Below are 16,031 nucleotides of genomic sequence, written 5' to 3' on the forward strand. Positions count from 1 at the left end.
TTAATATTACTTCATATGCAATATCATTGATATTGACTATGATTTACCATAATACCAAGTATTTTTAAAGGATTACCCACAATGCAATTTCAGTAAATTTTAACTAAAACACAAAAACTCACTGTCTTAGTCCATAAACATGTTTATTAATATTGCATTAAGAAGATGAGTCCGTTCTCAGACCCCCAGAGTCAGTGTCAGACCATGAGGAGGTCAGCAGGAGGAGGTTTGAGAGGGATCTGACCCAGAGTAAAGCGCTTGGCGGTGAACTCCTTCAGTTCTTCGGCTGTCAGGTCGCTCTGGGCCGTGAACAGACTGTCTCTTGAACCCCCAGCAGAATCTGCAGCTCCACTGAACACACCGCTGCTCTGACCGAAGCCACTGCTCGCGACCGGTGCCGAGGACCCGAACCCGGAGCCCAATCCTCCCGCAGACGTCTTGAAGCTGAACCCGGCTGCTGAGCTGGGCTTATTTTCTGCAGCTGGCGGGGCAAAAGAAAAGGAGGACGCGGACGGAGCGGGACTGCCGAAACCTGATGCCGTCTGAGCAGTGCTGAACACAGCGTCTCCAAACCCAGGTGCATTCTGGGTAGTATGTGAAGCTCCGAAGTCAGTTTTGGACGAGGCAAAGCTGAAGCTGCTGCTGCTCTGAGGGCCGGAACCAAACCCTGAGGAAACAATATAGCTGTTTACTTAAAAAAAAAAAAAAAAAAGAAAAGATTTCCCATTTTCAAAGAGCTGATAGGTTTCATTTAAATTTACCGCCATATCAGCTCCAAACAACACAACACATTTGATTCAATTTTAACTAGTGCTGGGCAACGATTAATCGCATCCAAAATAAAAGTTTGTGTTTAAATAATATATGTGTGCGTATAAATACACACACATGCATGTAAATATTTAAGAAAAAAAAAATATTTATCGCGATTTATCGTAAAAATCTTACTTTGTTTTTTAACCTCTAGAGGGCCAAAATCAGAGTGTACCTTTAACACTGTTATTTTCCTATATATTACTGTGAAGAAATCCAGAACAAACCTCCTGCTCCAAAGCCAGAAGTTGACGTTGTTGATGACGATGAAGAAGTGATTCCAAACCCTGATGGTGTCGCACCGAACCCCTGTGATGGCGTCTGGGAACTGGAGTTATTCAGCTCTGAGATCTGAGGACATCAACAACACGATTTATTACACGACTCTGTGGGATAGTCAAGTCACCCTCATTTATATAGCGCTTTTAACAATATGGATTGTTTCAAAGCAGCTTTACAGTGATAACATTTGAATTTGAATACTTGATTCTGATTGGTCAATCGCACGATCCAGCGGTATATTATTCCCAGATAACAACCGCTGAGAACAGAATCACAGGCTCATCCGGGTCACTGAACTATACACTCGCTAGGAACGGGTTTTCTTCAAGGAAGTTTTGCATTTGGTGAGCTAATAAAATATTAAAACTCAGTCAAATCAATATTTTGTGTAGAGTAATTTAATTATGCCATCCAGTATCGTGGACTCTCTTGTTTCAAATAAACACAGCGGTGGCCATTTTGTGACTACTGTTTGGTACACTGTTGGATTATAAGATACAAACAGGTACAATTTTAAAACAATTTAATTTGAAATCAATATCTCTTATATTTAATCATTTTAATAATATATCTCCATAATTATGTATGTGTTGAAATGCTGTGTAATAAGTGGTATGACTGTATACCGTATCTCTTAAATGTCCGTCTAGTTTGATCTTGCCGCTGAAACTGCTCTCTCCGCGGAAGCTTTGTGTTTAAAGAGCTAATAAAATATTTAAACTCAGATTAATATTTCGTCTAATTATTTACTTGTGTGGCAAGTATCCGTGTAATAAGCGGGATAATGTACATCAAGCCGGTTGTTATCTCAGAATAAACCCCTTCAGGCTGATGAAGACCTGATCCTGATCACCCGGTCGGGTTTATTCTGAGATAACAACCGGCTGGATGTACATTATCCCTTACTGAAACTCCTTCCGTCCATCCGGTTCAATGCCAACATCATCTTACCACACTGATCTGAGTGGAGCTGCTCATGGTGCGCAGCTCCTGAACTCTGCTACTCCACTGGTTGGCCAGCAGTTGGACTGAGTTCACCTGAAACACCACACAGGATTACATGAAATGCTCAGATGCAGCATCATGGGAAATAAAGTCTCTTGAATCTGCTCATTCACTGAAGTGGTTGTCTTACATAAGGCTGTATATCACCAGACACTCGGGAGGAGTAATATTCCTGTCTCAGCTCCTCTGGAGACAAGTCAACAAACCCTGCAAAATATCAAGAAAAGATTAACAAATATAAAGATAAAAACCTCCCGTTGTCTAACTGCAAAATAATGCAGCAGCTTAGTGCCAGCAGGTCATGTTTGTCAGACATTTTCTGAAGATGAACATGTTTTTTCACCCGTGCAAAACTTATTTGCTTGAAAGGCAAAAGACTGATAGCTAAACTGACCTGAGATCTGTGCGTTGAGGACCGAATAGCATGAAAACGGCCACTGGCCAGAAGTCTGCCAGACCTCCATGTCTGTCTGGATTGTCTCTCTGAAATACAAATATGCAATAAAAACAAAATGTGCATCAATGTATTCACAGTGCTTCACTTTTTCCACATTTTGTTTTGTTCCAGCCTTATTCCAAAATGGATTAAATTCCTTATTTCCCTCAAAATTCTACAAACAATACCCCATAATGACAACATGAAAGTTTGTTTGGAATCTTTCCTAATTTATTTAAAAAAATCACATGTACATTCGTATTCAAAGCCTTTGCTCAATACTTTGTTGAAGCACCATTGGCACCAATTGACCCTTCGCAGGAAGTTTGATTGACAGTCTATCTGACCAATCATAATCCGTCATCCGCCATTTTTGTCCGACAAAGCAGTCAGGAGAGTTAGTAGATTAACGTTGGAGGATTTGAACTTGAAAAACAGTGTGTACCGACGTCTTTCCACAGTTGAAACAACATTCCTTCTGTTCATGTTTATTTTATGCTATAAACTGAACTGAAATGAAGATTTCTTTTTCTTTTAAAAGTTGAGACTTTGTTTCATATCAAAAGTAAGCTGGTCTGTCCTGTCTGTCAGCACGCTGTCAGTTTCTCTGCTCCGCGATGTGTTGTTCACTGCGTGAGAACACGGTGTGGCGTGAGAGAGGCGTCGCTTGTCGGACATAGCAACAGTAACTAAAGGGGGCGGGTCTTGGCAAATGGTCAATTACAGCCTCAAGTCTTTTTGAGTATGATGCTACAAGCTTGGCACAACTATTTTTGGGCAGTTTCTCCCATTCTTCTTTGCAGAACCTCTCAAGTTCCATCAGGTCTGATGGGGAGCGTCGGTACACAACCATTTTCAGATCTCTCCAGATATATTCAATCGGGTTCAATCTGGGCTCTGGCTGGGCCACTCCTGGACATTCCCAGAGTTGTCCCATAGCCACTCCTTTGTTATCTTGGCTGTGTGCTCAGGGTAGTTGTCTTGTTGGAAGATGAACCGTCTGCCCAGTCTGAGGTCCAGCGCTCTGGAGCAGGTTTTCATCACAGATGTCTGTTCATTGCTGCATTTATCTTTCCCTCGATCCTGACTAGTCTCCCAGTTCCTGCCGCTGAAAACATCCCCACAGCTGATGCTGCCACCACCAGGCTTCACTGTAGGGATGGTATAGGCCAGGTGATGAGCCAGGTTTCCTCCAGACATGACGCTTGCCATTCAGGCCAAAGAGTTCAATCTTTGTTTCATCAGACCAGAGAATTTTGTTTCTCATGTGCCGTGTTTCCACCGAAATTACCCGGAACAATTTGTCCCAGAAATTTTTTTCCCCCCAGACCTCTTGCTAGCCGTGTTTCCACTGCGGTCTAAAGTACCGTGAAGATTAGGCAAATTACTCCGGTGACGTAGGACTGCGCTCTACAGTTCCCGCTGAATTTCTTCCTCTGAATTTAAGCTTAATAAAGCCTGAACCTTGTCGTTGGTCCATCAGTCGTATTTTTAAGACTCCATTGTTGATTCAAATAGCAAACAACTGTTACTGCATGCACCGCAACAGATGGTGGTTGAAATAAAATGCTGTGTGGAGTCAAGCAATCAAAATGCGGCATGAACTCAACCAATCAGCATGTTCAGCGCCCAAGTCCCAACCCTGAAAGTTCCTGAACTTTGAAAAAGTACTACCTCGCAAGCAGGGACTTTCGGAGGGGGAAATATTTACCCAGAACTTCATTTAGACCCTTGTTCCAGTGGTGGAAACACACGAGTACCAGCCCAAAGTCCCAAAGTTCCTGCGGTGGAAACACACCCGAGTACCAGCCCAAAGTCCCACAGTTCCTGCGGTGGAAACACACCGAGTACCAGCCCAAAGTCCCAAAGTTCCTGCGGTGGAAACACACCGAGTACTAGGGTTGTGCCGATAGACGATAGTATCGTGTATCGACGATAGACAGAGATATCGCCGATGGCAGATGCCTTTGACGATATCAATACGATAACTGGCTCGTTTTCCTATTAATGTATTAAATCATTATTATTATTATGAAGCTAGTATATTTACAATTATATTTGCCTTGCCTAAATTCATAACAATAACCACACTTGCGACATCACATAACCACACATGCGACGTCACCGACGCGCGCGTATGAGGACTCCTCAAAGAAAATATTTTTAAAACAGACTAAAAAAAACTACATCCCACAACGAAATTTAATTGCAAGGTGATCCATTCACAAATTGCCAAGAGTGCTTGTTTTAACAGACGCATCATTCTTATACAGAGCCAAGATGAAGACGCGGCATCGTTGTTCGTCAGTAGCCTATTTTGTTTCCATAGCACATTAACAAAATATTTAATGACAGTAAAAACACTAAAAACAGTACAATTACAAAATATTAATTATAATAATAATATCAATAAAATTATATAGGCCGCCTAGGCCTAATAAAGTTACACGAAGCATCTGTTGAACTCTGCCTGTGAAAATCACAAGCAACTTCGAACTTGTTTAACAAGAAATATTCTTCTATTTTTTTCACTGTCAATAATGTAAGTCCACAAGAGAAATATTAAGCCAGTAAATTAAGATGCTGTAGCCTACCGTTAGGCTATATCCACCGTCGTCTCTGAGAGAACGCGCCGTTAATGCAGTGAAAGCGCAGTCCGTTTCTGCTTTCACTTTCAGGGAATGAGCGCGTTTACATGCACGTTATTAACTCGATTATGCTGAATAAACTGACAATGCATGTGGTCATGTAAACGGATTAACCCATTTTCCTTTATCAGAGTCAAGTCATAAGTAAGTACCGATCGACTTTTAGATTTTTGCCTCTGATTTCTCCCGGCATTTAAAACCCGCGTTATTTGGGCTTATTGAAGTGCGGTGCGCATAAGTGAAGTGCATCCAGACAGAGGAGGACATATCGCAGACTCCGACTCTTTCTTGACCCAATGAATTAAAACGTGTTTTCATGATCTCGTGCAGAAGCAGCCTACAGTCAAAATGCTGCATCTGTAACGGCATGAGAGGATAATGTGTGTCCGTAAATTTCCCGCTGACATGTTGAAATATACAAGAATGGTCAGATACAAGAATGATTAGGATCTTTTTTTTTTTTTTTACCTCACTATACCAGGAAATAACCTGATTTAGCCTATTAATAAACACTCCACCTTTGCTAGCAAAATAGAAAAAGATTCTCATTTAAAACGTAGTAATAAAACAAGCAAATTGATGAGTAAATAAGCAAGTTAATAATCAAATAAGTAAGCCCCGCCCCCCTCGCGATAATATCGTGTATCGCCGATCTCACAGGCTGACGATAGGACGATATGAAAATGGAGCATATCGCGCAACCCTACCGAGTACCAGCCCAAAGTTCCTGCGGTGGAAACACACCGAGTACCAGCCCAAAGTCCCAAAGTTCCTGCGGTGGAAACACACCGAGTACCAGCCCAAAGTCCCAAAGTTCCTGCGGTGGAAACACACCGAGTACCAGCCCAAAGTCCCAAAGTTCCTGCGGTGGAAACAAACCGAGTACCAGCCCAAAGTCCCAAAGGTTCTGAGGTGGAAACACACCGAGTACCAGCCCAAAGTCCCAAAGTTCCTGCGGTGGAAACACACCGAGTACCAGCCCAAAGTCCCAATGTTCCTGCGGTGGAAACACACGAGTACCAGCCCAAAGGTTCTGAGGTGGAAACACACGAGTACCAGCCCAAAGTCCCAAAGGTTCTGAGGTGGAAACACACCGAGTACCAGCCCAAAGTCCCAAAGTTCCTGCGGTGGAAACACACGAGTACCAGCCCAAAGTTCCTGCGGTGTAAACACACCGAGTACCAGCCCAAAGTCCCAAAGTTCCTGTAGTGGAAACACACCGAGTACCAGCCCAAAGTCCCAAAGTTCCTGCGGTGGAAACACACGAGTACCAGCCCAAAGTTCCTGTGGTGTAAACACACTGAGTACCAGCCCAAAGTCCCAAAGTTCCTGAGGTGGAAACACACTGAGTACCAGCCCAAAGTCCCAAAGTTCCTGCGGTGGAAACACACCGAGTACCAGCCCAAAGTCCCAAAGTTCCTGCGGTGGAAACACACAGAGTACCAGCCCAAAGTCCCAAAGTTCCTGAGGTGGAAACACACAGAGTACCAGCCCAAAGTCCCAAAGTTCCTGCGGTGTAAACACACCGAGTACCAGCCCAAAGTCCCAAAGTTCCTGTGGTGGAAACACACCGAGTACCAGCCCAAAGTCCCAAAGTTCCTGCGGTGGAAACACACGAGTACCAGCCCAAAGTTCCTGTGGTGTAAACACACTGAGTACCAGCCCAAAGTCCCAAAGTTCCTGAGGTGGAAACACACTGAGTACCAGCCCAAAGTCCCAAAGTTCCTGCGGTGGAAACACACCGAGTACCAGCCCAAAGTCCCAAAGTTCCTGCGGTGGAAACACACAGAGTACCAGCCCAAAGTCCCAAAGTTCCTGCGGTGTAAACACACAGAGTACCAGCCCAAAGTCCCAAAGTTCCTGCGGTGGAAACACACCGAGTACCAGCCCAAAGTCCCAAAGTTCCTGCGGTGGAAACACACAGAGTACCAGCCCAAAGTCCCAAAGTTCCTGCGGTGTAAACACACAGAGTACCAGCCCAAAGTCCTAAAGTTCCTGCGGTGGAAACACACCGAGTACCAGCCCAAAGTCCCAAAGTTCCTGCGGTGGAAACACACCGAGTACCAGCCCAAAGTTCCTGCGGTGTAAACACACCGAGTACCAGCCCAAAGTCCCAAAGTTCCTGCGGTGGAAACACACGAGTACCAGCCCAAAGTTCCTGTGGTGTAAACACACTGAGTACCAGCCCAAAGTCCCAAAGTTCCTGCGGTGTAAACACACCGAGTACCAGCCCAAAGTTCCTGCGGTGTAAACACACAGAGTACCAGCCCAAAGTCCCAAAGTTCCTGAGGTGGAAACACACCGAGTACCAGCCCAAAGTCCCAAAGTTCCTGAGGTGGAAACACACGAGTACCAGCCCAAAGTCCCAAAGTTCCTGCGGTGGAAACACACCGAGTACCAGCCCAAAGTCCTAAAGTTCCTGTGGTGGAAACACACCGAGTACCAGCCCAAAGTCCCAAAGTTCCTGTGGTGGAAACACACGAGTACCAGCCCAAAGTTCCTGCGGTGTAAACACACTGAGTACCAGCCCAAAGTCCCAAAGTTCCTGCGGTGGAAACTAGGGGTGCACCGAAATTTCGGTCGCCGAAATTTTCGGCCGAAAATGGCATTATCGGTTTCGGGCCGAAATAAAAAAAACTGCCGAAAACGCAAACCGAAAGTGAATGCCACCCGCCCCTCCCATCTGTGCGCAAGCGCTTAGGTTTCACTCACGGTCGAGCTGTTATAACGCGTCTGCCTATCAAAGATTAAGCATGTCAGAGGGCTGTCACTTATTGCACAAGCGATCGGACCAACCAACAGAAGTTTCGAAAATGAAAATAGGGAATCGATTTTAACGGCCTTCTCTCGGAGCGCGTCCAGCTCGTCACGATACGCCCGCTGCGAAACGCGCGTCACACAGCAACTGCAGGTTCTGACACACACACACACTCACAAAATAGCCTATTTATGTATAATATAGTGCATAATAAATGTAGCCTTCAGTAATGTTTTTCATTTATGTTATGGCAGTCCACATTGCTGACTTGTGTGCGTCTCAAGCGCCCTCTTTACGTTCGTCCTAATGCCTGTTTAGTTGTCCGTGGATTTGCCTATATTTGGCGTTGAAAACGGATCAACGCCAAATATAGGCAATTTACTAACGATTCAATGAACACTTATGTCTCAAAAATCTATACGTGAGGACACCAAAGTTGCAATATGTAACATTTGTTCTGCAAAAATCTCAAATTGTGGATTTTTTTTTTTGCCCAACTTTTAAAAAACTATTTTATGTAATGGAACATAAAACTTGAAGGATAATATTATTTGGTATTATTATTTATATTTATTGTTAAAATATTTTATGTTTTGTAATGTAACTGTTAATTAAAGTTTGATTATTATATTGTGATTTTTCATTTAAGATCCATTAATTTCAAGCAATTTAAATATATATATATATACAGTATATATATATATATATAAAACTGAAACTGAAGCCGAAACTGAAGCCGAAAATGGCTTCTTTTAAAAACTTATATATATATATATATATATATATATATATATATATAAGTTTTTAAAAGAAGCCATTTTCGGCTTCAGTTTCGGTTTTCGGCCAAGTGCATCCTAAATTTTCGGTTTCGGCCCAGAATTTTCATTTCGGTGCATCACTAGTGGAAACACACCGAGTACCAGCCCAAAGTCCTAAAGTTCCGGCGGTGGAAACACACCGAGTACCAGCCCAAAGTTCCAAAGTTCCTGAGATGGAAACACACCGAGTACCAGCCCAAATTCCTAAAGTTCCTGCGGTGGAAACACACCGAGTACCAGCCCAAAGTCCCAAAGTTCCTGAGGTGGAAACACACGAGTACCAGCCCAAAGTCCCAAAGTTCCTGCGGTGGAAACACACCGAGTACCAGCCCAAAGTCCTAAAGTTCCTGCGGTGGAAACACACCGAGTACCAGCCCAAAGTCCCAAAGTTCCTGAGGTGGAAACACACCGAGTACCAGCCCAAAGTCCTAAAGTTCCTGCGGTGGAAACACACGAGTACCAGCCCAAAGTCCCAAAGTTCCTGAGGTGGAAACACACGAGTACCAGCCCAAAGTCCCAAAGTTCCTGAGGTGGAAACACACCGAGTACCAGCCCAAAGTCCCAAAGTTCCTGAGGTGGAAACACACGAGTACCAGCCCAAAGTCCCAAAGTTCCTGAGGTGGAAACACACGAGTACCAGCCCAAAGTCCCAAAGTTCCTGAGGTGGAAACACACGAGTACCAGCCCAAAGTCCCAAAGTTCCTGAGGTGGAAACACACGAGTACCAGCCCAAAGTCCCAAAGTTCCTGAGGTGGAAACACACCGAGTACCAGCCCAAAGTCCTAAAGTTCCTGCGGTGGAAACACACCGAGTACCAGCCCAAAGTCCCAAAGTTCCTGAGGTGGAAACACACCGAGTACCAGCCCAAAGTCCTAAAGTTCCTGCGGTGGAAACACACGAGTACCAGCCCAAAGTCCTAAAGTTCCTGCGGTGGAAACATACCGAGTACCAGCCCAAAGTCCCAAAGTTCCTGAGGTGGAAACACACCGAGTACCAGCCCAAAGTCCTAAAGTTCCTGCGGTGGAAACACACCGAGTACCAGCCCAAAGTCCCAAAGTTCCTGAGGTGGAAACACACGAGTACAAGCCCAAAGTCCCAAAGTTCCTGAGGTGGAAACACACGAGTACCAGCCCAAAGTCCCAAAGTTCCTGCGGTGGAAACACACCGAGTACCAGCCCAAAGTCCCAAAGTTCCTGAGGTGGAAACACACGAGTACCAGCCCAAAGTCCCAAAGTTCCTGCGGTGGAAACACACCGAGTACCAGCCCAAAGTCCCAAAGTTCCTGAGGTGGAAACACACGAGTACCAGCCCAAAGTCCCAAAGTTCCTGCGGTGGAAACACACCGAGTACCAGCCCAAAGTCCCAAAGTTCCTGAGGTGGAAACACACGAGTACCAGCCCAAAGTCCCAAAGTTCCTGAGGTGGAAACACACCGAGTACCAGCCCAAAGTCCCAAAGTTCCTTTGGTGGAAACGCGGCTATGGTCAGAGTCCTTCAGGTGCCTTTTGGCAAACTCCAGGCGGGCTGTCATGTACCTTTAACTGAGGCTTCCGTCTGGCCACTCGACCATACAGGCCTATATTTGGTGGAGAATTGTTTGTAGAATTTTTAGGAAAATAATGAATTTAATCCATTTTGAAATAAGGCTGTTACATTACAAAATGTGGAAAAAGTGAAGTGCTGTGTACAAGCAGTCCTCCCCAAAAATGCATAAGCGTAAACTGGACTTACACATGTTTTGCATTATCATTCGTTGAGTTCTGTCCAGCTTTATCAAAGTTGCTCGGAGAGTCAAGTGCTGAGAATCTGTTCTGGTTGCTGAAGCTGAAGTCAGAGCTCTTGATGTCTCTGGACGTTCCGCCGCTTCTGTTCCAATCATTACCGCCGCTTCTGTTCCAGTCATTACCGCCACCTCGGTTCGAATCATTACCGCCGCTTCTGTTCCAGTCATTACCGCCGCCTCTGCTCCAGTCTTTACCGCCGCCTCTGCTCCAGTCATTACCGCCGCCTCTGTTCGAATTATTACCGCCGCCTCTGTTCCAGTCATTACCGCCACGGGAGAACGAGGAGGGCTGGGTGAACTCACCACCAGTCCGTTGAGATGGGTTTATCCAGACGCGGTTCCCATAGCCTGCAACAACACGTTACTTTGGTCACTGCCATTAACATTCAAAAATATTTTTTTAAAAATGGTTATACTGTTACTGTTATATAATGGTTAAACTAAAAAAAGTTATACTGTGTGTTAAAATACACTATATTGCCAAAAGTTTATGGACCTGCTTTGTGCACTGACGCGCAGTCATGGTGGATCAGGAACATCCCTAAACTGTTCCCACAAAGTTGGGAGCATGAAATTGCCCAAAATGTCTTGGTATGCTGAAGCATTAAGAGTTCCTTTCACTGGAACTAAGGGGCAAACCCCTGAAAAAATACCCCACACCGTAACCCCCCCCCCAAACAAACAACCCCACACCATAACCCCACCTCCACTAAACAACCCCAAACCATTACCCCCCTCCACCAAACAACTCCACACCATAACCCCCCTCCACCAAACAACCCCACACTGTAACCCCCCCCCACCATAACCCCCCCTCCACCAAACAACCCCACACCATAATCCCCCTCCACCAAACAACCCCACACCATAACCCCACACCATAACCCCCCCACCAAACAACCCCACACCATAATCCCCCTCCACCAAACAACCCCACACTGTAACCCCCCCTCCACCATAACCCCCTCCCCCAAACAACCCCACACCATAATCACCCCTCCCCCAAACAACCCCACACCGTAACCCCCCCTCCCCCAAACAACCCCACACCGTAACCCCCCCTCCCCCAAACAACCCCACACCTTAACCCCCCCTCCCCCAAACAACCCCACACCGTAATCCCCCCTCCCCCAAACAACCCCACACCGTAACCCCCCCTCACCCAAACAACCCCACACCATAACCCCCCTCCACCAAACTTTACACTTGGCACAATGCTGTCAGGCAAGACCATTCTCCTGGCAACCGCCAAACCCAGACTCGTCCACCGGATTGCCTGACAGAGAGGCGTGATTCGTCACTCCAGAGAACACGTCTCCACTGCTCTAGAGCCAAGCGGCGTGCTTTACACCACTGCATCCCGTGCTTTGCATTGCACTTGTTGATGTGAGGCTTGGATTAGGGCTGGGACGGTATGGATTTTTTCTTACCGCGGTTGAAAAGCAAGAAATTCCCGCGGTATAGCGGTAAACCGCTTAAACCCCAGTTTTTTTTTTCTGCGACGTCGCGCTGGAACAATAAACAGAGTGTGGCAATGATAATCTCAGGTACTGTTTATGTGCTTTATTTAATGTTAAAAGCGTGCAATGTGACTTTGAATATCGTTTAGTGCTCCAGCTTTGTAGCTGTAAAAGCAACAATGGATAATTCACCTCAGAACTTGAAATTAAACAAATGGAAACAAGAACGTTCAAACTGTGAACATAAGTGTATTCTTTGACAAATATTGTTTAAGTAACTCAGTAGCCTATGTATTTTTAATGATGTTTAAATGGTGTAATATTTGTGAATTTGATTATGTAGCCTACTTATCCATTTTCTTGCAAGTGCCGTCAAGATTACTCTCTAGTGCTGTGAGTGTGCACTTGCCGCGACTCCGCGAGGGTTGACAAACGCGGTCTTCATGTGAGAGCAGTGTGTTAAATAAGCACGTGCAATTAAAAGCTGAGGTTCTGCTTTTACTTTTTTTTATTTACGGCTTGGACGCGGCGTCCGTCGAAAATAGACTAGGCGCCTATCTTTAGCGAAGCGGCGCGGAGAGACGCTTCTGAAACGCGCCGCGTCGTGGCTGTTGTAAGCATTGACTGAGTGGGTGCGATCAGCTCCGGTACCCGCGTCTCAGCCGTAACGCGCCACAGAGTGTAAATAAGGGGTTATATAGTCAATAGTCTACGAATGGAATGTTATATGTGTCATGGAACAACTTGCGAAAGGTCGGATTTGCTCCATCTTTTGATGATAAGTTTTGCTTAGAAAACCTTGAATCCATGTAAGACACAATGCTATTAGACACCATGTCATTAGAATCAATGAATCCATGTCATTAGACACAACGTGAACACATGTGAAGGCCAGTTTTTATTTATTTTGATTTTTTTGCGGTAATGACGGTGACGAGCTCAGACCCGCGGTAGGCGTCACGTGACCGCGGTATTGCGGTAATGCGGTAACCGTCCCAGCCCTAGCTTGGATGCAGCTGCTCAGCCATGGAAACCCATTCCATGAAGCTCTACGCAGTAGTACGCACTGTTCTTGAGCTAATCTGAAGGCCACATAAAGTTTGGAGGTTTGTAGCTGTTGACATTGCAGAAAGTTGGCGACTTCTGTGCACTGTGAGCCTCAAGAGGGTCACACACCGGACGCGCAGCTCAGCGCCACGTCTAGGACAACCGTCACCTGAAAATCCAATAGCATCAGCAATTTTCTGATTTCTGTAAATAAATATAAAACTAAATGTATATTGCAGCACGGGGTGAAGTCCGTATATGCATTAACTACGATTTAAGACACATAAATGTAAATTTAATTTAAAACTATTTAAATGGCGCTCTGTGGTGCGGCAGGATTTTGAACACGGCCCTGAGCCGTTGCTGGGCGCCGCGGACAGACGCCGAAAGGCGCCGCCGGTGTGTGTACTCTCATAGAGAATAATGTGTTCGAATTTAAAAAATGTGGCGCTGCGCGTTGGGTGTGCGACCCCCTTCAGCATGCGCTGACCCCGCTTTGGGATTTTTTGTGGCCTACCACTTCATGGCTGAGTTACTGTTGTTCCCAACTGCTTCCACTTTGTTATAATACCGCTAACAGTTGACCGTGGAATAAATTAGTAGTGAGGAATTTTCACGAATGGACTTATTGCACAGGTGGCAAGGCAACCGATCACGGTACGGCTTGAATTCACTGAGCTCCTGAGAGCGACCCGTTCTTTCACAGATGTGTGTAGAAGCGTCTGCATGAATAGTGCTTGATTTTAAACAACTGTGGCCATGGAAGTGACTGGAACTCCTGAATTCAATGGAGGGGTGTCCTAATACTTTTGGCAATATAGTGTACTTATGGTATTAATTTACATTTTAATTCAATACCAGTGAAAAGTTTGGACACACTTTAAAGACCACCTTCTGATCTCAAGGTATATATAAGATTTTTGTTGACAAACATAATTACTGTTTATGTCATATAGACATAGCCTACATATACATACCATAGTATTTACACAGAATTTCCCTTGTGAAAACACTTTTTTTTTAAAGAGTACTTATTATATATGATTTAAATGTTAAACAATATACTTAAATGTGAACTGGATGAAATGTAAAGTGCATGACATTTGCAAATCTAATGAAAATGTATTTATTATTGAATCCAGTTATTTGAACTTTAAAACTCACTTAAGTAGGCTACATCATTATATGCAAATGAAGTTGATAATAATAACTTAGTTATATCAAAAAACACTACAGTTAAGTAAGTTATACTTATATAAATACGTAGCCTGCTTTACATGTTCTTAACTATGTTAGTCAACACTTTAAAATGAGTACTTATTTACACTTTAAAAACATGAAAAAATATTATTAAAATTTGCTTTAAAGTAAAACATTTCATTTGACATTTTTACAAAGTGTACTTACGTGTGTTAAGAAACAGTTATGAAACTTGAAAGTACAGTTAAGCTGCCTTTCATTTCATTAATATTATATTATCTAACTTAAGACTTGAAGTACACATTCAAAGTGTTAACAGCATTATAGTGTCCAAAAACGATGTAATCTCGATGGTAATATATAGTTTAGTAAGAGACTATATCTGGATGCTATCTTGCTCATGAAAACCCCAATCCTGTGAACTGAGAGTGTGTGTGAGAGTGTGTTCATGTCTGACCTCCTCTGCTGGGCTGTTGTTGCTGCTGGTTTCCTCGATTATCTCCTCTTCCTCCTCCTCTCGGATGCTCATTCCAGCAATCATCTCCATATCTACAGCGACCTTGAAGAAAGAAGCTGCACACTGTCATCTTTAAACTCTATAGACAGAAATCATGTGGTGTTGTGGGACAGAGCTTGACGCGGCTCCTCAAACGACGCGCACCAGCATGACGCAAGACGCACATTTTGGACGTAAACAAACCGTTTCAAAATAAAAGTCCACCTATTTTTTACAGTCTATGACGTAAAAGTCTTGATGCGGCGCTTCAAACAGAGGTTAAAGTCCCCCTGTAGTCAATAATTGTATCCCTTTAAACCGATCTTTGATCACCAAAATGACATATTTTAGAGTTTTTTACCTGGAAAAAATATCGTCATGCCTTAAGATAGCTTGAAAGTAACTCTACACCCTTGCCTCATTTAGTATACGCCAATTCATGAATATGCAAATTAGCCCCGCTTCCACTCACTCAGAAATCCACTCGTTGATGACGAGATTGGTTATTAGTTTGTGATGTGTTTTTGAGACTGTCTTTGGTTCACTGCAGTTTGACTTATGAATTTACACATGGTTTGTCTTAAAGCACATTAAAAACACCACATAGACATACTGTATAAACAACATTAAAAGCTGAATTTTCACCACAGGGGGACTTTAAAACTCTCTTTCACATGAAATAAGGATCTAAACAAGGCTTTGATCTACGGTGGCCGAGAGAGCTCAACGCGCTGCAAATGAAGAAAACACATGCAAACAGAAAAAAACGCATGCAAACAGAAAAAAACACATGCAAATAGAAAAAAACACCAGCGAATAAGAAAACATCTTCATCAGTTTTACAACTCACGTGCGTCCCAATACTCACAACACAACCAAATACGGAAACGCGCTGCAAAAGTTCACAACAAAACCAAACAGAAACGCGCTGCAAATAGAACAGAACACAACGGAAATGTTTCCGGGGAACCCAATAAGTGACGGACGGACGGCTAGGACGTGCTTACAGCTGTCTACTTTTATTATTATTATTTATTTTATATTTTTTTGCAAAACATACAAGGATGACACGTTTATGACATACAACTTTGTATACAATATACAAAATGTATTTGCGATATGTTCAATGTCATAAGAATACTAAAAAGAACAATGAGCTGAAGACTAAAATAAATAAATAAATAAAAAAGATAGAGAAAAAGAACGAGGAAAAGACATTAATCTATACATCAGTTACATTGAACACATTTTGTCATGTTATGTTATAATAAGTTTCGTAAGAAATG

General features: G+C 43.8%; 1 protein-coding gene across 1 annotated transcript; it reads right to left on the reverse strand.

Annotated features, from left to right (window-relative positions):
• Positions 1–124: 124 nt before the first annotated feature.
• Positions 125–15,002, reverse strand: nup42 (nucleoporin 42). Its single transcript, XM_081376274.1, has 7 exons — positions 14,707–15,002; positions 10,491–10,890; positions 2,495–2,583; positions 2,231–2,307; positions 2,047–2,133; positions 1,041–1,164; positions 125–667 (listed from the first exon to the last, which is right to left on the reverse strand). The coding sequence occupies exons 1-7, from the start codon at positions 14,834–14,836 to the stop codon at positions 198–200; spliced, it is 1,377 nt and encodes a 458-aa protein (XP_081232400.1). The 5' UTR covers positions 14,837–15,002; the 3' UTR covers positions 125–197.
• Positions 15,003–16,031: the final 1,029 nt, after the last annotated feature.

This window comes from Scardinius erythrophthalmus (genome assembly GCF_964197995.2).
Source record: "Scardinius erythrophthalmus genome assembly, chromosome: 10".
Taxonomy (NCBI): domain Eukaryota; kingdom Metazoa; phylum Chordata; class Actinopteri; order Cypriniformes; family Leuciscidae; genus Scardinius; species Scardinius erythrophthalmus.

Coding starts and splice junctions, on each gene's coding strand:
- nup42 (XM_081376274.1), bottom strand. CDS start 14,836: ATGACAGTGTGCAGCTTCTTTCTTCAAGGTCGCTGTAGATATGGAGAT. Junction 2,308..2,494: donor CCTCAACGCACAGATCTCAG/GTCAGTTTAGCT, acceptor GATATTTTGCAG/GGTTTGTTGACTTGTCTCCA. Junction 1,165..2,046: donor GCTCCACTCAGATCAGTGTG/GTAAGATGATGT, acceptor TGATGTCCTCAG/ATCTCAGAGCTGAATAACTC.